Genomic DNA, 22,771 nt, shown 5'->3' on the forward strand with positions numbered 1-22,771 from the left:
GCATGCTAGCCCACGTTCCCTTTTGGAGTCACTGGTATTTTCCCAGAGCGTGAAGAGCCCAGCCCTTGAGTCGGTAACGTGTTTGAGTTCTGCTCTCGGCTGTGCTGAGGGCTGTCAGATTATTTTTTCGGTTGTAAAAGCAGTAGAACATTAAGCATTCTCACCTTCTCACCTCCTCTTCCTGATAAATGTGTACAGACACTGTTTGGTGTGGATGAACTGGCCATAAGTTTTTTTATCTCCCTACGCGGTACTTCCGTTTTGAAATAAAGGAGTGTGGATGCTCCTGCGTGCATCATAGTCCAGAGCAGGGTGGGTTGCTGCCTGGGGGGGACCCTGTCATCAGTGTGACTTTCCCCAGGGGTTCCCAGCTCCCCCAGCACACTTTTTATCTTGAAATAATACACAGGAAGCCGTGACTCCATTCGGAGAGGTCTCCTGTGTGCATCACCCAGTTGCCGCTCCCCGTTAGACCTTCTGCAGCCGCAGGACAGCGTCAGAGCTGGGAAGCTGACACACTATGGGGCGTGCTTCTGTCATGTGACTGCCGCCTCCACCGAAACACACGACCGTCCAGCCCCTGCACAGTCCTCCCCGGTGCTGCGCCTGGAGCCACACCTCGCTCACGCCCGGCCCCTGCAGCCACGCGTCTGCTCTCCTGCTCTGTAGTTTGGGATTTGGGGTTTGCTGTTTATCAACACTGCATCGCACCTTCCGTGCAGGTGTCTCCTGCCCCAGCAGCCCGTGGCCTCTGCGGCCGAGGTGACCGGGCCCTGCCAAGCGGCCTCCTCCCTCTGTTTAACCCTCGCCCACGGAGGGACATCTACCTGGCCCAGTTTGGGGGCTGTTACCCATAAAGCTGCTGTGAACAGTGATGTTCAGGTTTCGAGGGGACGGGAGCTTCATTTCTCAGTGAAAATGCCCAGGAGAGTAATTGCAAAGTTATACCATCGGCACATGTTTGGGTGAAGACACTGCCAACTTACGATCCACGGCACTGTGCCCCCATCCGTTCGCACCTCCGCTGCGGGAGACTCCATTTCTCCCTGTCCTGCCAGCATCTGGGGGGCCCTGGTTCTGACCGTAGCCTTTTGGCCAGGGGCACGGCAACGGCTTGGCAGGGTCTTCGCTTGGCGTTCCCTGCCAGCCAGGGGCGGTGTTCATCTCCTGCGGCTCACCCACCGTCTGTGGAACCCCCTCACCGACGTGTCTCCTCGTGCTTCCTGTCTGCATTCTCACCCAGTGGTTTGGTTTCTGCTGTTGAGTTTTGAGTGGTGTTGACGCCGTCTAGGTGTGAGCCTCTGCCCGGCGTGTGGTGGCGGGCCCACGGGCCAGCCTGCAAGCCTCTCGTCCCCTGACTGGCACGCACAGAGGGTTTTACTGTTGGTGAAGTCCAGTTTGTTGATATTTTTTCTCTTTTATGGACCATGCTTTTGGTGTTGTGTCTAAGAACTCTGAACCATTAATTAAAATAAATAAAATAAAAAATTAAAAAAAGAACTCTGCACCAAGCTCTAGCTCCCAAAGTCTTTTTGAAATTTGAATTTTTCCCCCCGTAGAGAATGCATCATTCCTGCTGACTGCTTTCAAGACATAACGAAAAGGTCTTCAGTGTTCAGAAGGTGGGTATGGGTTTCTTTGCATTTACCAGCTTAGGATTCATTCACGTTCTTGAATCTGTAGGTTTACCTCTTCTGCCAGATTTGGGGAACTTTTTAGCCATTCTTTGTTCCCTATCCTCCCACGTGCTGGTCTCCTTCTGGGGCTTGGGTGACGTGGATGTTCGATCTTTTGTCGAAAGTCCCATGCGTCCTGAGCGTTTCTGTCCATCCTCTGCTTCCGCGTGTCTGTAATTGCTTGTTGGAGTGTCCATGGTGGGCACTCTACAACCCCTGTGGCATGATCCTGACGTCACCGTCGTCCTGTTGGCAGCTGTTCTCATTTCGTTTGAGATCTTCTGGTAGGACAAGTCGTTTTTTAATTGAAACCTGGACATTTGGGGTATAATGTTTGAAGATGTTGGATCTTATTTAAATCCTGTGTTTCATCAGTTCTCCTCTGATACCACTCTGGTGGGCGAAGTGGACACACCCCTCGTTCCTTTCTTCCCACGTGGCCTCCATGGGCCCTGAGGGTGTGCCCAGTGCACACGCCTCGTTCCCACCCCAGGTCAGCCTGCCTCTCGCTCTGCATGGCCCATTGTCCCCGAGTCCTCAGGGGGAATGACCTGTTCCCTAGACTCTCCCTCAGTGGGAACGGTGTGAATCCCCATCCGCAGTGGGGACGGCCTGGGTCCCTGGCCCTCAGTGCACTTGGCGTGTTTTGCAGGGACTTGTTTCCACCGTGGGTCTGTGGCTGCCTCTCGGGCCTCAGCAGCACAGGGCCCGTGTGTCTCCAGCCTCCCTCTCTGTGTGCAGTGCCCTGTCTTCCTTGTCACCTGGCTCAGTGTCCCTCCTCCCTTGATAGCCATGTGCTTCCTTCGAATCAGACAGATGCCATGTAGACTTGTATAAACTATATGGTGCATCTTCATGTTCAGGTGGGTCTTACGTTTCTCCGTGGTGTATCTCTGTGAGTCATCATTCGTATGTGAGATTGTACGTAACTGTCTGCCGTGAGCACACTCCTGCCCAGATCTAGCTGTGGTTGATCATGAAGCAGCGAAGACTCACGCGGGGTCCTGGGCCTTGTGGGGCCTTGCACCGTGTGCTACACTCGAAGCGCATGGAAACCCCCCCAGAATTCCCCAGCCGGCCCCTGTGGCCTTGTGGCCTGTGGTGGTGATGTGACGCCCTCCCTCCCTCCCGCATGGCATTCCCTGTGACAACCAGACCTATCTCCTCTAGGGAGGCGGTGTTCTAGAAAACGGCCTGAATCCTAATCTTGAGATGACGCAGTCATTAAGAATTTTCAGCTTTGAGAGAGAGAGTCATTCCAGCCGTCCAGCCATGAGAATCCTGGGCTGACAGCTCAGAAGCAGCTTCCTTCTGTTCCATTTCGGCGAGCGTTGCCGTTCCTCCTGCGTGTCAGGCCCCGGGATACCACAGTGAGCAGGAAAGGCCTGGCCCTGGGCCCCCACCCCTGTGGTCACAGAGCGCAGCATGCCCCGTGAGGACAAGATTGAAGGGCAGCAGAGGGAGGGTGTGGGGCCACTGTGCACTGGGACAGAGGTGTCCTTGCTGAGCATGGCCACCATGCCGAGGGCCTGCGTCAGGCAGAGGTGGGTGCGGGCATTCCCGGCAGGGCAGCTGACGGACAGAGGGCGCATTGGGGAGGCTGGCGGGGCCAGTCCTGTGGGGCTTCCAGTTTGTGTTTTCTTCCAAGAGCTGTGGATGGTTTCTGAGGAAGGACCTGATTCGATGTGAGGCTTCATGAAGCGCATCCTGCTGGCATGCAGAGAGCAGAGGACAGGATGGAGTGGGCACGGGAGCCCTGGAGGCTGTCCAGCCGCCCACGGAGCAGGGTCAGCGGGGTGCGGGAGGAGCCGAGTTTAGTGATGAGAGATGTTAACCCCGGCCAGGCTTGCACGCTCCAGCCCGGCAGCTGACGAATGTATGAGTTTTGGTGGAACTTAATACTATTTTAGTTGTTAACTGAAAAATAGCCCGGAAATACTTAAACTTGCCCTAAATTAAGCCTGAAGAAAAGAAAGCTTGCTCACTGCCAACTTAGAACTGTTGTGAGCTGTCGCAGGATGGCTTTCTTCCTCGAGTGGCATGTTGCCGGCAAACCTAGAAACATCGGTGTTTCCTCTTGCTTTGATTGGTGATCCCCGCTCAAGATAATAAACGTGACTGCGTTTAGGAGGCGCGACAACAGTAGCTCACCTTGGACGGCGTGGAAGACATCAGTTAGGTGATCCCCTAGGTTTTCAGCAAGGGAGCACAGGAAGATTGTGGGACGAATAAAACCGGGAAAACGAGAGACGTCCATACTGTTTTCATTTCAGAATTGGACTTGAATTTCAGTGCAGCCCGTGTCCTGCAAGAGCTGGGCGCAGGCCCCCCTCTCCCAGGGGAGGTGAGCGAGCTGTGAGCAGAGCGGCTGCCCTGCGTCCCCGGGGGAGGCCCCACCTCGCCCACGGAGACCTTGCTGAAGAGGCCTGCGGTGAGGTGGGGGTCGAGTCCTGCCCCAACCGACTAGTCGAGGGAGTTGGGGTGTGTGCCCTTCCCCTGCCGCCTTCCCGAGTGTCCCCGCTCCGGTGACCGTTCATGCTCTCCTGTTCTAGTAACTCTCCAGGGTGGTGCCTGATTCTCATTTTAGCCTCTGATGTGTGTTGGCAATAGTTCCTTAGCTGAAGGAGTGTTCTGTGGGTAGGTTTTCCATGACATCTTGGCCAGAGGATGTCTGGAGCCCCCGTTGGTGACAGTGCCGGCCGCGTGGGGTGCTGCTGTGATCTGGGCGCAGCAGACATGGTGTCCTGAGGGGCTGCAGAGACGGCCTAGGGCTCGCTTGTTACACGGCAGTACTCTCTTGTGCATGTTGTGGGAGGTTTTCAGTGGCCTTTCTCTCAGAAATGTGATCTGCAAGAATGTTATGGAAACACGATGGGCAGGCAGTGAAGCCGAGAGGGCAAGACCGTGTCCCAGCCCTCCGCTCTGTCCCCGCTCCTTCCCCTTTCTCCCTTGGTTTGGGTCCAGCTCCCAAAGAGCCGGGTCTTGCCCAGGAGCCTTGTATGTAGAGCTGTCTGTTGAAGGTGTGTGGCCAAAAGTACACAGTCCCCCATGGAGAGCCCCCAGAAGAGATGGCAGGCGCAGGCGTCCTCGGACGCTGCCATCCCAACAAGAGCCTTTCTCAGCCTTGTGGTCCTAACTAACACGTGTTCTCTCCGAGCCTGGATCCTTCATCTGTCAAAGTGAGGAGCACAGCGGATCCGTCTTAGACGATGCTGTGGAAGTCAGCGATCCGGTGCTCAGAAGTGCACCCCATTCCCACAGGACATCGGTGCTGCTCCCCCGAAGTCACAGAGGCAGTAAATGTAGCCCAAGATGGTCAACATCGCCTGAAAACATGGGCTTAACTTGTCTTCTCGAAGCTGTTTTGCTTTGTTTTGAATGTGCTAAGCTGACTTCTTTCAAGGAACGTCTTTGGATGACGTTGCTGGTGAGAAGCATACTGAACACGCAGATAGAGCCCATGCCACTCCGTGCCCGGCAGGCCTGCCCCTCCCCAGCTGATGCGCATGGTGCCCTGTTGCTATGGTGGGATCACCCTGGCTACAGCGTGAAGAGGGGGTTCTTACAGGAACCGGGAAGCATTTTCTTCCTCTTGTCCTCTCTTTCAGGCACATACTGTTCAAAATAATCACCATTAACTTTTAAGAAACATAAGTGACCTGGCGTTTTCTGCTTCTTAGGTTTTCTGGGGCCATTGGCATTTTGGGTCCTTGATTGGTGTGTGTTAAAGTCCTACTGGCGTATTGCCAGACGAGCTCCCTGCTGTGCACTGGACTGTTTTTGAAACTCGGCCCGCCCTTCTGGGATCCACCATACAGACAGTAGTTCAGCTTTTTCTTCAGTAGGGAGCCCTGGCTTATTTTCCTTTCTAAAACCAAGCAGTTTTGTTTAATCCAAGATGTGTAAAGGATAAGAGGTTTGCACCTTGCTGTGTGTGTGTGTGTGTGTGTTCGGGGTAGTTCTCCTGCCTCTATCACAGACTGCAGTTGAGGCCCAGCTTGGCTCAGCAAATATCAAGCCTGCTTCTGTTTTTCTGTCCCACCATTCTTACCAAGAGGCTTTTATTTTCAAGGTAACCTCCCTGTCCAGGATGGTTGCTGGTGCACCGGCCATCACTGTTTCATCCTAGGCAAGAAGTGGTGGAAGAGATGGGCAGTTCACGCTCACTTGGTAGCTGTCTATCCGCCTCTTCGGGGACTTTCTGCATGGGCTGCCCATGAGGTTCCATTTGCTTTTCATTGGTCAGCTCCCACTGCAGAGACAGCTGGGAGATAGTCTTTTAGCTGGGGCATGGGCACGGAGGAAAAAGTGGGGGGAGGAAGAAAGGAAGTGGGTTCAGGTGGGCGCCCCACCTTGTGCACTTGCTCCAGCAGGAGCTTGCCCGGGCCCACCATCCTATGCACCGCCGCCACCCAGCGCACCCCTTCACCTCGCAGCCCCCGCGGAACCCCCTTCACCAGCCTTGCCTGTGTGGGCTCCTTCTGTGACTCGGCTCCATGCCGTTTAAGGCTGCTGGGAGGTGGGGGCTGCTGCTTGTGGGTAACAGTCATGAGCTTCTCCTCTCACAAGAACCCCCAGAGGACGTCACCCCTGTTTCCCTTTTGCTGCAGCAGAGGATAGAAGAGGGCTTGCGAGAGCTCCATCGATCAACTGGAGGGTGCTGCTCTGTACAGTTTCAGCGTGGTGCCCCTTCCGATCGGTTCCACGGCTGTGCCTGAAGTGAAACCCAGCTTGGGGTAACTTCAGGAGGGCAGGAGAGCGCTTTCCCTTTCGCTCTGGGGCCATGCAGCTGGCGCCTGAGCCTCCCGGCCCGCCTGCCCGCTCGGGGTGTGCAGGTGCGCGGTGCACCAGGAGTGGGCCTGGACGGGCCTGGACGGGGTTTTTTTGTTGTTTTTTTTTTTAGATTTTATTTATTGGACAGAGACACAGTGAGAGAGGGAACACGAGCAGGGGGAGTGGGAGAGGGAGAAGCAGGCTTCCCACGGAGCAGAGAGCCTGATGCGGGGCTCGATCCCAGGACCCTGGGATCATGACCTGAGCCGAAGGCAGACGCTTAACGGCTGAGCCACCCAGGCGCCCCGGGCCTGGACGTATTGTGCAGAGTTCTCGAGCTGCGTCAACTGTGATAGCTTCCCAGGCCCACCCGTGGGCTTACAGTTCTTCGGGAAAGTGGCTGGACGCCAGCGCGGTTCCCAGAGAGCAGGGGCAGAGCCGCACTCGCCCGCCGGCGGCCCCCCCTCTCCCGTTCAGCAGAGCTGGCTCCCAGCAGGTTTTGCCTTGTGCCTGGTCGCATTTTCCAAATTAGGAAAGTGAGCTGAGCTTGGCCTTGATAAAGCAAGGATGTGATTTCTCAGAGCATTCAGACGCCGTCCCTGTTGTGTTTTGACAAATGGAACCTTAAAAAAACACCCCAGCAAGGACGATTTACTCTTTGTGGAGGAGAACTGGAGGTTTCTCTTTGCGGGTTCTCTCTTGAGCTTTGCTGCTGTCTTTGGGTTTATCAAAACGGAAGGTCTTGAAGCCTAACTTGATTTGGGCGGCGATGCAGTGTGGGGTGGGTGGCAGGCAACCTCGGGGGTTTGCCTGGAACATTGCTGTTCTCGGCAAGCTCAGGCTTCCCTGTAGAAGGACACGCCTTGCCGCAGACCTTCTTCCGTTGGGCGCTGTGGCGGGGACGCCGTCTGGCAGGCCCCCCTTCCCAGGCTCTGCCTTCAGCTTCTGAAAGCATGTCCGCTGCCAAGTTGAACAAAATTGAACTTGGGCCTCTTTGACAGAAGTTTCCAGAATCCAGAAGATAAACAGGCAGAGCTGATTTCTGTTTTGTTTTCTGTTTCTCTGCCCCTTGTACAGTTCAACAGCTGCTTTGTCCCGAAGTCTTTCCTTTCCGCCCCCATTTTATCGGGGTGGTAACATAGCAGCCTTCTCAGTGCTATCCTCAGAGTACACGTATTTAAATAAAACTAGTGTCCAGAAAAGTGGGGTGTTGTGGTTCGTGTATCTAGAGCCTTCGGTGTGTGGTTCCCTGGCACACTCACTAACAGCAGATACTAGGGTTGTTTTTTTTTAAAGATTTTACTTATTTATTTGACAGAGAGAGAGATCACAAGCAGGCAAACAGGCAGGCAGAGGCAGAGGGAGAAGCAGACTCCCCACGGAGCAGGGAGCCCGATGTGGGGCTCGATCCCAGGACCCCGGGATCACGACCTGAGCCGAAATCAAGAGTCAGGTGCTTAACTGACTGAGCCACCCAGGTGCCTCTTAGTTTTTAACTATTAGTGCATTATTATTGAATTTTGTGTTAAGGTTTAGGCAAAAGATCTTTGATTTTTGCAAATTATTCTTACATGGAACGTCTCTCCTCAGTGCCACGTCCCGGTGGCTGGCAGAGTCCTACCTGACCCGTCCAAAATTCCTAATGTCACATGGATGTTGTCCCCCGTGGGGTGGGGGCCCGTGACCTGAGGAAGGGCAAAGAATTTTGAAGGGTAAACGTGACCATTACTTACTGGGTGGTCATTTCTCTTTCTGTCGCACCGGACTCTTTCCTGGGGCCCCCGGTGGCTTGCTCCCTTGCCCGAGTGCCCAGTGCTTCAGGAGAAGAGGGGACGTTCAGACGGGGCCGTCCGGGCCCCCGTCCCTCGATCAGGTGGCTGTTACAACAGGCAGGTACCGGTCGCTGCACAGACCACTCCCCCCCACTTCAGTGACACCCTGACCCCTGGCAGCCTGACCCGAGGACCGCCGGGCTCTGCAGGTGGAATGTCTCCAGCCTGCCGGGCGGTGCTCCGGGCCACCACCAACACTGCCATCCCCACCTGAGCCTCTTTATTTATTTATTTATTTTTTAAGATTTTATTTATTTGAGAGAGAGAGAATGAGAGACAGAGAGCATGAGAGGGAGGAGGGTCAGAGGGAGAAGCAGACTCTGCCGAGCAGGGAGCCCGATGCGGGACTTGATCCCGGGACTCCAGGATCATGACCTGAGCCGAAGGCAGTCGCTTAACCAACTGAGCCACCCAGGCGCCCAACCTGAGCCTCTTTAAAAAGCGTGGACGTGGATGGCAGCGGCCGAGTCCGCGGCTCCTGGGCCTCCACGAGCGATGGAGCGATGGCCCTCCCTCGCCCGCCGAACATTCTCGGATTCTTCAGCCGATTGACTGTACTAAACACAGTGAAGGTGTACTGCGAGGTGAACCTCTAGTCCTTTCTCTCTGGCGACTGCGCGGCACTCCTCTTAGAACGTACCTCCTCCTGCCTCCTACCCATACGCTGGTTTCTACACCCTCACCTCTTGATAGACTTTCAGTTCCAGAATAGGTCGTGGTGACCTTGTCGTGGGCTCCGACACGCACACGCTCCGTGTGCCAGGAGGGCAGAGCGGCCGCGATGGGGACCCTACACCCCCAGGAGCTGCCAGGGTGGTAAGCAACCCTGAGCCGGGCCCTTTCCTCGCATCCCAGGGTCTTCAGCAGTTTCCCAAACGTGCCCAAGAACGAGGCTTTTGGGGGGGAAGAGTCTCCCGCCCACGGAGAGCACAGATTCTGGGGCTCTCCCCCACGCAGATGACACAGTCACACTGTGGAAGTCACCACGGATCCTGCGAGTGATACTGTCGAAACGACCACATACTCTTGAGTAACGCCGTAGATGTGAGTAGGAGTCCTCTGAGTGAAACTATAGAGACGACCCGAATCCCCTGTAGCTGGATTTGGTCGGAATCTCCTAGGGACAGGATGTTGCTCCTGAGAAAGGGGGTGAAATGAAATGGTTCTGAATGGACCAGGAACCCCAGGGCGTGCCTCCTCGGCCACCTCCTGCAGAGGGGTGCCCGGGACTGCCGTGAGCCCCACTTCGCAGGCCGTGCGAGGCGAAGGCATGTCATCGCGACTGCACCCAGCTGGTGTGCAGGGGTCTCCCTTGCCGTCTCTACTCGGGGGCTCCTCAGATGGGGGCTGAACTTCCATTTTTACCAAGGAGCCCCGGCTTTGACCAGGCCTTTGGCTGCATTTCTGACAGTGTTTTAGCGTTTGTAGCAGAGGGGCTTGAGTATCCTGCAGTCTTTTTTCTTTTTTTTTCCCCCATAAAAGTAGTTTTGGCCTGATTGTAAAAATATTGTTTACTTTTTAAAAAACAGATCATAGGAAAACACGTGAAGAAGAAAGCAGGGCGCCTGGGTGGCTCAGTGGTTGGGCGTCTGCCTTCGGCTCAGGTCATGGTCCCAGGGTCCTGGGATCGAGCCCCGCATCAGGCTCTCTGCTCGGCGGGAAGCCTGCTTCTCCCTCTCCCACTCCCCATTGGTGCGCTCTGTCTCTCTTGCTCTCTCTCTCTCTCTCAAATAAATAAAAATCTTTAAAGAAGAAAACAAAGTTAATTTCTAAACAAGAATTATTTAAGTTGCCACCCCCGTGTTGTTGCTGCACTGACCAGAGCTGAGCGTGTGCACAGAGCGTGCTCCCCCGCTGCCATGGCTGGCCAAGGTCACAGCCTTGTGAGTTGGCCAGCCCAGGAAAGCAAGGCTGAGGGGTCGGTTCGAAGGTGGAGTGAGCTGACGAGTGGTCAGGATCACAGCCTCGGTTCGTGGAGGAGGGACGGAGAGCAGGCAGAGAAGGTTAGGTTTTGAGGTTTTGTTGGGGTGTCAGGGACCAACAGAGCCAGAGCCTGGTCAGGGGCAGTGGTCATCCTGCCTTCCCGAAGCCTCGGCCATCTGCTTCCCTTTGCTCTTCCTGGTTCGAGCTTGTATTTTGATTCCTGCCCTATTGGTCTGCCTGTGATTCGCCCCCCTCCACCGATGGCCCCTAGCTTCACCATGAGGGTGGTCCCCACGGCCTGACGAGCCCCTGTGGCTGCAGCCTCCCTCCTGCAGTTTTGGCTCTTCTAGCAAAATGTATTAAGTTGTTAGTAAAAATAGGTGCTTTAGGCTAAAAAAAAAAAGGTTGTCAGAATCCCTTGATTTGGGGATTGTATATGTAAAAGTTTTTCAGAACCTTTTCCTGAACAGTCGTCTTTTTCTCCTGAGTTCTTAGGGAAGTCAGAGCTTCTAGCTCCTCTGGCTTTCTAATTGCAGACCTAGGTATGTGGGAACCGCTTGGGCCGGCCGAGGAATGCTGCCTCCTTGCCTCGGCCTGGAACGCGGTGCTGGAGCAGGGCAGGCAGGGAGAGGCCGGGCTGGAGGGGCCCTGCAGGTTGTCTGTGGAGTCGTGTTCCACGGGCCTCCCAGCCTTGCCTTCAGACCTAGAGGCCCGGCCATGTTTCCACCTTTCTCCGCCCAGGTCTGGACCCCAGGGCTCCGTGAGGTTTCCGGAAGACCTGTCGTACCTTGCAAAATTCAGAAGGACTCGTTATCAAGTATTTGCTCCTGCCCCCAATTCTTGAATGTTTTATTTCTTAAAGGACATGGTAACAACGCTGGAAGAATATTTTGATAAAAGAGGGGGGTCCTGGAAGGCCACGCCCACCCAAGGCTCTTTCATCCCTCTCTCCCGTCCCCTCTGCTTACGAGAACACCTATGTGCGGTTGGCTGCTCGCTGTGTGCTGGGCCTCGCGCTCAGTGTCCTCGCTGCATCTGGGTTCCTGCCGCACAGAGACCTCCCAGGTCCCCCCCCCCCACACACCATCCCCACAGCCCATTCTCAAACCAGGCCTGTCTAGTTTCAGATCCCACACCTTTCGCCATGACTCCAAGCCATTTGGTCTCTGCATTTATCACCATCACGCTCCTCTGTGGGGCAGCGCTTCGTGAGCGTGTGGTATGCCTGGATGCTGTGTGTGCTGTTTAAACTGTTCTGTTTAATACTCCGAAGGACCTTGTGAAGTATGCTCTGTAGTTACCCAGTGCTCCTTGATGAGGAAAGCAGGCCGGTGCATGAAGAGATTTGCCCAAAGATGCATGGTGATGAGAAGTATCCTTCTAAATGCCGCAGAATGTTCACCCCTGAATACACATCGTAGTTTGTTCAGCGGTTCTTCCCCATAGGGAGCTCTTTAGCTGTTTACAGTTGGGTTAAAGTTTTGGTTTGGTAACCGAGGTCAAAGTAACAAGGGTGAAGTTGATTTTTTTTCTGGATGTCATAGTCTTTAACGTAAGCTGATACAGCAGTTCTCAGCTCTTTTCTATTATATCGTTGTGTTACCCAGTGTCTGTTTTATGGCCCACTGTGGCTGCTGCAGCTCCTGCCATCACACCCGCATCCTGGCCATTACGAAGGGGAAGATGTGAAGAAGACGCTCTGTTCCTCCTGAGGGCATGACTGTTTGCATCCCATTGACCAGCACAGCCCCTTGGTGCAGGAGAGGCAGAGAGGCGTTGTCTTTAGATGGACGGCTGTGTGTCCAGCTGAAACTAGATCACTGTAGGAGCAAGAGAGGATGTGTATTCAGGGAACTAGCTGTCTGTCACAGTCTGCCTTTTGGCCACCCACATATTTGTGTCCCTTCTTCCAAAATAAAAACACTCCTCCCCATCATCAAAGGAGGCAGCCCAAGTCCCACTCAGTGACTGCGCCCCATAAAATGCAGGATTTCTGGTGACGGGCACGTCCCTCATCAGGGCATTCCAGGTGGTCCCTCTGTGAAATGCTGAGCCAAGTGGAAGGCAGGGGAAGGCGATCCCAACTCTCAGTTGGCAAAGAGAAGAGCAGGAAGGACGCTCACTGGTCCCCACAGGGCCAGTCCCTGTGTGTGCATTCTGGAAGGATCCCTGCCAACCAGCCTCCCTGGCCTCGTCTGAAGTGGGTCCTAGAGATGATGTGCTTCCTAGCGGCCCATCCCACCTGCTGCAGGAACCATGGCAGGGATCTCTGGCAGTAGGTGTCATTCTTGAAAACTGGTCTTTAATTTACTGTTGCCAGGTGCAGGCCCTCTCTGCCGGTCTCACTTGAGTGGGGGCTTCTTTGAGGCCACCCGAAGCCATAGGCTTGCCAGGCTGGTTCCCATCCTCTAGCCAGATGGCAGCCGCTTGAGAAAGACATGGCACCTCCTTCTGCAGCCCGTTGCATCAGGCCACTAAAAGCCACGCAGGCGTCCCCGCACGTCTGGTCCCAGTGGCAGGCTCTGTCCACGCCGGGCCTGCTGTCACATGCCGCGAGGGAGGGTGAATGGATTCCAGCCTATAACGTTCATATCCTCACCTCCTAACCAGTGGAGCAGCACCTGGGACCACTCCAGCCGACTTGTAGCAAACACTGGGTTCTCTGATGGTCAGAAAGTGGGGTGGCGTTGGTACGAAGGCCACAGGTCTGGTCGTTGGGTCCCGTGCCATCTTCCCTGTAGCTTCCTGAGAAGGGCTCCTCCATAGAACTCTTGTTCAGATGTGAACCTCTTGGCCGGAGCCACCAAAGTTTTGTCTTTTCGGGAGACGTTTTCCAGTTTCATCCAGCCTGCCTTCTCGAGTTTTCTTTTCTTTTTTTTTTTTTTAAAGATTTTATTTATTTATTTGACAGAGAAAGACACAGCGAGAGAGGGAACACAAGCAGGGGGAGTGGGAGAGGGAGAAGCAGGCTTCCTGCCGAGCAGGGAGTCTGATGTGGGGCTCGATCCCAGGACCCCGGGATCATGACCTGAGCCGAAGGCAGACGCTTAACGACTGAGCCACCCAGGCGCTCCTCGAGTTTTCTTTTCTTTGTACATCTTATTGTCCAAGTTTCTTGTTTTTCCCTTGAGGTGCCTTTTGGGGCCCTCAGTCCATAGGCAGCAGATGCCTTACCTTGGGAGACAAGTGGTCTGCCTTCTCTTCTGCTCCGGATCATCTTTCTCTGAGTCCGCCCCCCAAATTGTTTGTTTGGTCCCTGTCTTCCTGTAGGAGATGCTCCCTAAATGTATGTTCTTCCCTGGCTTTCTGTCCACACGTAAGAGCTAGGTGCTCACGCGGACCGCTGTTGTACCTACCGGGATGGTCGACTGGCTGGTTCCTTGTCTGGTGGGCTTCACCGGGGGGCGGGGGGTGCACAAATGCCCATCTGCAGCCTTCGTCCTGGGCTGTCATCTGCTGGGGGCTGTTGGGAAGGTTGGGGGTGTTTTGGTTGGTATGCAGAATTTCAGGCATCCACTGTCAGTGCGGAATGTCAGTCCCTGGTCATGGTGTGGATGCCCAGGCTCATCCGAGCTGCTGGGATGCAATGAGGCAAGAGAAGGGGTGGCCTGGGGGCCGTGATAGCTCTGGAGGTGAATGCTCTATGGCCTTATTTTTTTTTTTTTAATTTTTCTGGAAACTTTCACATGGAGTTCTTTCTGTGCCTATTTCTTATGTCTAAAATGAAGATCATTATACTTGTATTTACATCAGTAAGGATTAAATGAGCTCTCTTTGTCTCTAACAACGTCCTGGCTAGTAGGGCAGGTGGTGGGATTCCACCTTAAGGACCAGATGGAAGTGAAAGTAAGCGACCACCCCAGTCGCCCCTGAATCCCTTAGGCTCCTTCGTGCCTGAGCAGGGCCAGAACCAGCCTTCTGTGCCATGATCTTTGACCTGCTGCTGAAGAGGGCAGCTTCATGTGGAACCAGGGCATCCGAAATTTGGCCCGATTTCTAGGAGTCTTTGGCTTCCGCGTGGCCCGGGGAGCTGTGCAAGCTGGGGGCAGACCTTGAGCATGGGGGCTGTAGGGCACGAAAATTTTTTCAGAGGAGTTTGAATGACATGTAATTCATGGAGCTCACAACTAACCCACTTAAATTTTCCAGTTAAGGTTTTCGTCAGTTCACAGTTGTGCAGCACCCACCACAGTGGATTTTGGAACGTCTGTGTCACCCCTGAAAGTCAGCCCCCCCCCACCCCCCACCCTGCACCACCACCCAGCTACTCCATCTCTGTACATGAGGGCAAAGATTCTGCAGAGGCATCTGTCCCGGGATGCCTGGGTGGCTCAGTCGGTTGAGCGTCTGCCTTCGGCTCAGGTCATGGTCCCGGGGTCCCGGGATCGAGCCCCACATCGGGCTCCCGGCTCAGCGGGGAGCCTGCTTCTCCCTCTGCCTGCCGCTCCCCCTGCTTGTGTTCCCTCTCTCTCTGGCAGATAAAGAAATAAAATCTTTAAAAAAAAAAAAAACAAGGAAGGGCTATCCCAGGGTGGGCGCTTGCCTCTCAGAGCTGTGGTCCGGACTGGGGTGGGGAGGGCTAGCGCACACGCACGCTCACCTGTAGCCAGGATCCCTGGTGCTGAAGGCAGGCGCGAAGTGTGCGGTTGGGGTCAGGTCGAATGTGAAACACCTCTAAGACGATAGCTTTAATTGCAAAACATGCTCATTAAAACACCAACCAGGGCCCTAAACCGGAATGAAAATATTATAGGGAGAGAAGTAATTGGTGAACCCGGGAGCGCCCTAGGGAGATGTCTGTTTAAAATTAAGTAGCTTCCTGGTGTTTCTCCTCCTAGGTAGGAGACAGTTTGCCTCGGGATAATTTCTGGAAGAGTGAGTCAGGAGCTGCTTTTGAAATAGCTGTTACGGTAAATAATATGAAAATGTTTATTGTTAAACCTTAATTGGAAATGACTCTTACAGCGGGAAGTTGCCCTGTTTGAATCAGTTATAGATGGTGTTCGATTTTGCTACTAATTTGCTAACCCAAATCCCTGATCTACAAAATGTTTTGTTTTACTAAAAACTCCATGTGCGTGCACGTTATTATCTGGAATCTTTGTTTTTTGAACTGGAAGGTGCCTAGGAGGTCATCTCTTGTGTTCAGAGCCTGTCCTTTTGTTAGCTAAGAACAGAACTACGGAGGCCGGGGCACTAAACTCACTAGCAGTTCTCAGCCCCCCTTCTTCCTACACGCTGTTTCCCTGCGTCTCAGTTCCCACCCCAACACCTCGCCTTCACGGGGAACTCGGAAGCCCTCTCTGGGCGCCTCGTTCTCCTCCCGAGAATCGCCCCGGGGTCTGGGAGTGATGCGGCCCTGGGCCAGCTGGGCTGCCTGGAGCCTGGCTTCCCCATCCCCATTCCAAGGATCCTGTGCCAACTCTTGTCTTCCCCCACAACCCTGTTTTTTGACATTCCGCTCTGCCTTGTGACCTCTGTCATAGGCCAGAAGCCACACCCTCTTTCTGGTTGCCCCGATGATTGTAGGATGCTGTGATCTCGTGCTCGCGTGAGGGCTTCCACAGTGCAGACGGCACGACTCCAGCTGTGCGCCCTTTCGGCAGGTAGTGGAGTGTAAAGCTTCTTGTGTCGATCTGCAGCTGCCGAAGGAAGAGACAGATGGTGAAGGACAGAGACACTGCCTTTAAATATTCATCGTTCGTGCTTCTGTATGTAACACTGTGGAACAGGGCTGTGTGCGTGTGCGTGGAGCCCTCGGCCAGATTGCTGGTTCCGAACCCTTTCCTTCCTTCTCTAGTTCGGGGACGGCAGCCATCCTCGGGCATGAGCTGGGACGGATGTTGGCTCTGGAGGCACCGGAGACCTCAGCATTGTAGGAAAATGTGTGATGTAACTTTCTAGCCAAAATACTAATGAAGGAGATTTCTGTTGGGTTGTGGGAAAACTAAGGAAAGTGGAAGCAACATCAAACGTTTTTTAACTGTGGCTCACGAGAGGAAAATTGCAGAATGTCTTTAAATGGCCGCAGGTGGCCTTACACAGAACCCGGGGTGGGGGGGAGGGTGATGTGGACACGACATGACAGATGTCCCATCCCTGCCCTAACATGCTGGTGTTTAGACTGCATCTCCCAGAACCAAAGTGGTGTCAGAATCCCTTTGTTCTGATTTTAGGTTTGGAAATAGAAAGCTGGTGTCTGTGGGTCAGACAGCGGCCTGGTACTTTGCTCCCCGCCTTTGTAGATACGGCCGGTCCCGTGCTCGGGTATCTCTGGAAGAATCAGTACTGGCCAGTCAAGCCGGTTTAGTTGCTGACTTCCTCTGGGAGGTGCAAGCAGCCTGGCTATTGGAGCAGACGCCCACGTATGCTGCTGAGTCATTTCATGAGAAGGGGTCTTCCCTGTCTGCTCACATGCACTGCCTCTCGTGGGCCCAGAACCTATTTTGACCTACTCTTGAATCTGGTTTTTTAAAAACGATTTGATTAAGAGAAAAAGGGAATTCAAATGCTGTGTCCCTGGGAGTTTGGAGGGGTCCCTGCTGTGTAAACAGCACTGCTGAATTAAAACAGGCCGGAGCGGGCCAGCAGCCTGCTGGCTGAGGCTTCATGCGGTGCACACTTCTCAAGTTGTGAAACACCCAGTGTGCTCTGAACACCTTTCCGGAACTGTTAGGGGTGCCCGTCATCTCCAGCCCGCCCCCGCCCCACGACACTCCCTTGTTTTTTTTTTTTTAAAGATTTTATTTATTTATTTGATAGAGAGAAACACAGCGAGAGAGGGAACACAAGCAGGGAGAGTGGGAGAGGGAGAAGCAGCCTTCCTGCCGAGCAGGGAGTCCAATGTGGGACTCGATCCCAGGATCCTGGGATCATGACCTGAGCCGAACGCAGATGCTTAACGACTGAGCCACCCAGGCACCCTCTTTTTTTTTTTTTTTTAATTTTATTTATTTATTTGACAGAGAAAGACACAGCGAGAGAGGGAACAGAAGCAGGGGGAGTGGGAGAGGGAGAAGCAGGCTTCCCGCTGAGCAGGGAGTCCGATGCGGAGCCCGATCCCAGGACCCCGGGATCACGGCCTGAGCCGAAGGCAGACGCTTAATCAACTGAGCCACCCAGGCGCCCCGACACTCCCTTGTTTTAAAAAAGGGCCTTTTCTAAGCAGTTGCTGCGGGTGAGACTGTCCCTGTCCCTGCTTTCATTTGGGTTTGCATTTTTGTTTGTAACTAAAGTTGCAGTTGGCAACTTGTTGATGACTTGTGGTCTAGAAATGAGGTGTGCTGGATACATAACGTCCAGATTTTGTGCATAGACGTTTCTTAGAGGTGGGCGACCTTGGTTTCATGTGGTGCACCCACGCGCAGGGTGTGACTCGGGTGTGTGAGGCCGGGTTTGTTTGCATGTGGTCACCTGCCGGCAGAGAAACCGAGGCCTGGAGCTGACTGCGGCCAGTCGCGCTGCCGTCACTCTGCGAGGCGCCCGCCGGCCTGGTGGTCCCGCTCGATGGCTTCTCGCAGCGCAGCTGTCTGTACGCTCGCTGCTGAGCGGTGACCATGGTATCTCAGCCTCCCGACGAGCGTTGTCTGCGAGCTAGTGAACCCCGCTCGGGTACCCCTGCAGCCGTCCTGTGTCTGAGCCTCTGCTGGGGACCCGCGTGGGTTCATACCTCTGTCTTCACATGTGTGGGGAAAAGGAAAACCCGTATCGGTGTCAGCAAGTGTCCCAGATCAGATTTTTGGTTCTCTCTGTGAATCGCAGAGTGATGCCAGGGTTCTGTAACGTGAGGCGAACCCCACCGTCATGGTGAACCAGGACGTTCCACTGCCATCTCGCAGCCTTGTCCCCGTCTTTCCCACACTAACGTGAGCTCTCCCTCTTGTTGCAGGTGCACTTTTCGATTCCCCAGCACGGCCATAAAGATCCAGTTCACATCGCTGTACCGTCAGGAAGAGGCCCCGGCGTCTCCCCTCCGGCCCCTCTACCCGCAGATCTCCCCTCTGAAGATTCACATTCCGGAGCCGGATCTCCGCAGCTTGGTCAGCCCCGTCCCGTCCCCAACCGGCACCATCAGGTGAGTGGCCGACTCCGGCCTGGCCACACGCCCCCCCCCAACCACAGTAGCAGGGTCCCCCCTGCTCTGGCCGTCTGTGTGAGAAGCAGGATGAGGACACAGGTGACTCAGTAGGTCTCTGGAAAATTGCAGGGGGATGAAGATTTTGAAACTATTTTAAGTGCATCAAGGGACCTGACAACTTAAAGAACATCTCTGGAGAATTCTCTCATAGAGTGAAGAGTCCCTACAGCGTTAATCACTTTCCCAGTTTGCAGTTCTGTGTCTTAGGGGCTTTCTTTAAAAGAAGCACAGGTATGATTGCTTTAAAGGCATTGACAATATTTTAAAGTAATCTGTGCATGCCAGGATTTGAACTTTGTTTTTCTAAACTTTATGAAATTTTAGGACTTGATCTAGAGTCTGAAGGAGAGAGAGTTCTCAAACGTTCCCATCCTTGGTGTGGTGTACAGAGAAACCTTAGGGGAAGGTTTCGGGGAGATCCCCGTAGAGAGGGACTAGCTGGCTCTCGACTCCGTGTCCCGCCCTCTCCCTCTGCTGGTGCCACGGCTCGGGCCACGGCACTGGCAGCTTCCCCCGTGGCTGGTGCGTCATCAGTGCAAGTGTCAGATCTGGAAAAAAAAGCAGGTCGTGTCTGAGTCTGGTTTTGCCCCCACATACCTCCTGCAGGGGTCAGTCCTCAGGGGTGCCTCTGAGCCACACTTGGAAAACCGATGCTTCTCGGGCGGGAGCTTTGCTGTCCCCACAGCCTTCTGGTCAGACGCCGTGCCTTCCCTCGCCAAGCAGGCACGCTCTGGTGTTCCAGGACCGTGTGTCACTCGGTCTGTGACAGTCATGCCTCACTGCTGTTTTCCTGCTGGGACGTGTTGCGGACACGTTGGGAACAGTTTGCTTTGAGCTGGCTTGGAGCCCGCGTCCTGCAGAACCAGGGAGGAGGCGTGTCTCTCTCTCACGGAGAGAGTGGTAGGCACAGCGTTGATCATGGCGTGGCCTAGAACTCAAGGCTGGCCCCCAGTTCTGGTTCTGGCCGTGTAGCCAGTTAGTGGGAGAGCCAGGGGCCTCGCTGGGCCTTGTTTTCTTTGTTGTAAGGCCAGAACGCAGATGTCCCGGCTCTGGGAGACGGGGAGGAGCGGCAGCTCTCTGAAAGCCGTGCGTGTGTTTGGTGCTGTGCTCAGCGCAGTGCGTGCGGCGTCTCAGGTGCTCCTTCCGCTCCCTTCAGGTTTCTAGAAGGGCTCTACTCTAAAGCTCCAGATTGAGCGTGTGATCTCATTGTTATTTCAGACGGCCAGCTGGACCTTAATCTAGGGTACGAGCTTTATGCTCACGCTGTGAAAATGTTCCTGCACGTACTTATCTGTAATTTATCCACGGATAAATAGTCACACGAGGGGAGATGAGGTGGGCCCTGTGGACGACGCTCTGCCTCTTCCTCACACGGCTCACGGGCCGCCCGCGACCCAGCAGCTCACCGGAGCGGGAGGTCCAGGCAAGAACTCATGCACGAGGGCTCAGGGCATCACTATTCCTAATAGCCACGAAGCAGGAGCGACTCGGTGTCTGTCAGCTGGTGAGCGGCTAGGTCAGATGTGGACTGTTCACGGTGGAATGTTACGTGGCCATAAAAAGGGATGAAGTGCTGACACCTGGCAGAGCGTGGCTGCCCCGTGGAAACGGGATGCAGAGTGAAGGCAGCCGAACGCGAAGGACCGCACCCCGGTACGATGCCCTTGATAGGAAACGCCTGGAACAGGGGGTCTCGGGGAAGGCAGCAGGCGGGCAGCTGTGGGGGCTGGGGGTCGGAAGGCGTGCCCACCAGCTGTACGGCCTTTGTTTCTGGGGTGACAGTGGAAACGCTTGGGACTCAGTGGTGATGGTTGCTGACTCTGTGAGTACCCCAGAAACCCCTCAGTTGTACTCTAAATGGGGGACTTATCTCAGTGAAGCTGATACAAGACCTGCCTGTCCTGACACCTTCACCCGGAGCAGCCTAAACCAGCCGCGGGCACACGGACCAGCGGTGTCCCACGCCCATGCCGCTGGCCGCTGGGGGCCGGTCCTGGGCGGCGTGGGGGTGGCCGTGGAGGGCCCTCGGCACCCAGCAAACCCCGGGCGGGCCGTCAGTGTGGCATCGTTAATAATCGGGTTATGATCCAGCCAGATAGACACTAAGAAAGAAAAATGTATTGGTCTGTACCTGGAGGGCTTCAGAAAATAAATATATTTCCCAGGAATATTTCAAATCAAAACAGTAGCCAGCCGGTTAAGATATTCAAGCCAGGCTCTGCGTCCTGACGTTGCTTTTGTGTTGGACGGGAGGCCGGAGCTGGAAGCAGTTCGGGGAGGTGTGGACCGAGCGCAGGTAGGAGCTCGGCAGGTGCGGCTGGAGCTGTGCTGAGCTCGGGTGCGTGTGAGGGGCCAGTCCCCGGGCCTGGGTGGGTGGGGGCGCTGTGTCCCGCCTCCCCCCTCCCCCCTCCCGCTTCTCCTTTTCATCTGGCGGAAGATGTGGGGAGAAAGCCACTGTGGGACTGGCCCTCTCTCCCTTTTTGGTCTGGCGGAAGATGTGGGGAGAAAGTAGCCACTGTGGGACTGGCCCTCTCCCTTTTTGGCCTTGAAGTATCAGAGAGGGACTTCTGTTTACATCCGCTTATCTTAGTGCAGTGGAATCCAATTTAGAAACCTCAGAGGCCCTTGTGGTTTCGCTTGCCAAGATCCTGTTCAACTTCTGGGCTGTTGCAGGGGTGGAGCCTCGTGTTTACAAACACCCGCCACCCCTCCTCTCCGCCCTGGGACGCCCCCCGACCTCCCCACCCCCACAACGACCGAGGAGGGGAGCAGGGCTGAGGGCTTGGCTCCGCAGGGCGGGGGGGTGGGGGGAGGGCCTGGCACCCTGCGCCCAGCCGGCCTGCCTGGCCTGCACAGCTGTCGTCCGTCCCTCTGACGACACAGCGGGGGGGAGCGCGCCTCTTCTCCTAGTTTGGTGTGCCTGCTTCCCGCTCTCGCCATTGGCCAGCTCACCCGGGCCACCTGGGGGCCTTGGTCTGGGTCGCTTTCCTGCCCAGACCCGGTTTCTCCAGCACCCTGGCCTGAGCCCCTGTCGCCTCCAGGGTTTTCCGAGCAGCGGTCCCGGGAGGAACATTCTCGAGAATAAACAGCCCCGCCCCGCACTCCGACCCCGCCTGCCTGCCTTTCTGTTTGGCCTTTTTCTGCTTCCCCTGCCAGCCAGGGGGTGTGGCTCGTCTGTGGTTGGGTTTGTGTTTTGTTTTTGGGCGTTTGTTTGTGTTTTGTTTTTTTTTTTTTGCGTTGATGTACTCCACCCAGAAAATGAATGAATGCTCTTTGAAATAAATTCTGCTGTCTTGAGCAGCATTTTATTGACTTTTTTTTTGTTTGTTTTGCAAAGAAGTGGTGTTTTTAGGAAGGAGAAATCAGTTCACCATTTTCTGGGTTTTACAGAATGAGAGACCAATCTATAAAGAGCTCTTGGAGCTAGGAGTTTTAGGGACAGAACCGAAATGAAGCCAGAGGAAGGAGGCAGGCAGCACAGAAGGAGGAGAGCTGGTCTTTCCCAAGAGCCAGACTTCACAAGCTGTTTCTTTAAGAAGCCTTTCCTCGCCTTGATTTTTTTCAAGGTAGAGCTCAAAAACCAGAGTAATTTGTGTTGTGAAATCTGGCAAAGTGTAAGCCGCTGACTTCAAACTGAAACCGCCCTTGACTGTGGTCCCCAGGCGCATTTCCCCCCCATCGGTGGTTGGAGCTCGGCTGCCCTCCCCTCCGGTCCGGTCCGTCCGGGAGAAGTGCTTCCGTTTTTCCAGCCGACTGGGGCCCTTCCTTGGGGTGACGTTTCCTGCGTCACAGCTCCCAGCCCGGCCTCCAGATGCTTCCCGTAATGCCAGCAGGGGCCCTCGCCCGCTGATCCGTTGGTCCAGGAGCCCCATCGTCTGTGGCTCACCTGGGGCCACTTTCCTTTCCAACACCTCTCCTGTGGACTTCACACCCCCACCCAGTCCCTTTCCCTGCTGAAAGCTCCGAGAAATAAAAATCGGTTCATCCACACAGAAAGGTGGGCCCTCCACCTTCTTTGTATTTTCCCTTCTGCCGAAATCCGTGCCAGGATGTATTTTGGCTCTAAAATGTTGAGAGAAAGTTCTTATCTTCACTGGGGCGGCCCTTTCCCTGTTCTTGGGCACATCTCACGGGGGCCCCTTGGTTCCTGCTTCGTGTGTTCTTGGCTGTGCCTTCTGGGCGACGCCCGGCCTGTGTGCATTGCTGTGCCCGCGTGGGCACATGACCCGGCAACGGAGGGCCCTTCCCAGGCCTCACACTCTGGGAAGCAGGAAGAACCTGGAGGGCAGGGGCTGAGGGGGGCATTCCCCCAAGGTCTGCACCGGGCAGGCCGCCCCTCGGGGTGTGTGTGCCTGGTGAGGTCCGGGCTGAGGAGCAGCTCGGGCCAGTTTGCTGACTGCTGGGCACAGGGCAGAGTGCGTTTCAGAAAC

General features: G+C 54.9%; 1 protein-coding gene across 1 annotated transcript in view; it reads left to right on the top strand.

Moving 5' to 3' along the window:
• The window catches only part of FOXK1 (forkhead box K1), a 66,552-nt gene that overhangs the window by 26,308 nt on the left and 17,473 nt on the right, over nucleotides 1–22,771 (top strand). Inside the window, exon 2 of the mRNA XM_081819042.1 lies at nucleotides 18,093–18,278. Within this exon, the coding sequence (XP_081675168.1) occupies nucleotides 18,093–18,278 (186 nt within the window). The remainder of the gene's footprint in view (nucleotides 1–18,092; nucleotides 18,279–22,771) is intronic.

Source organism: Leptonychotes weddellii, chromosome 5, assembly GCF_054177405.1.
Source record: "Leptonychotes weddellii isolate Sample4059 chromosome 5, ASM5417740v2, whole genome shotgun sequence".
In the NCBI taxonomy this organism is placed as follows: domain Eukaryota; kingdom Metazoa; phylum Chordata; class Mammalia; order Carnivora; family Phocidae; genus Leptonychotes; species Leptonychotes weddellii.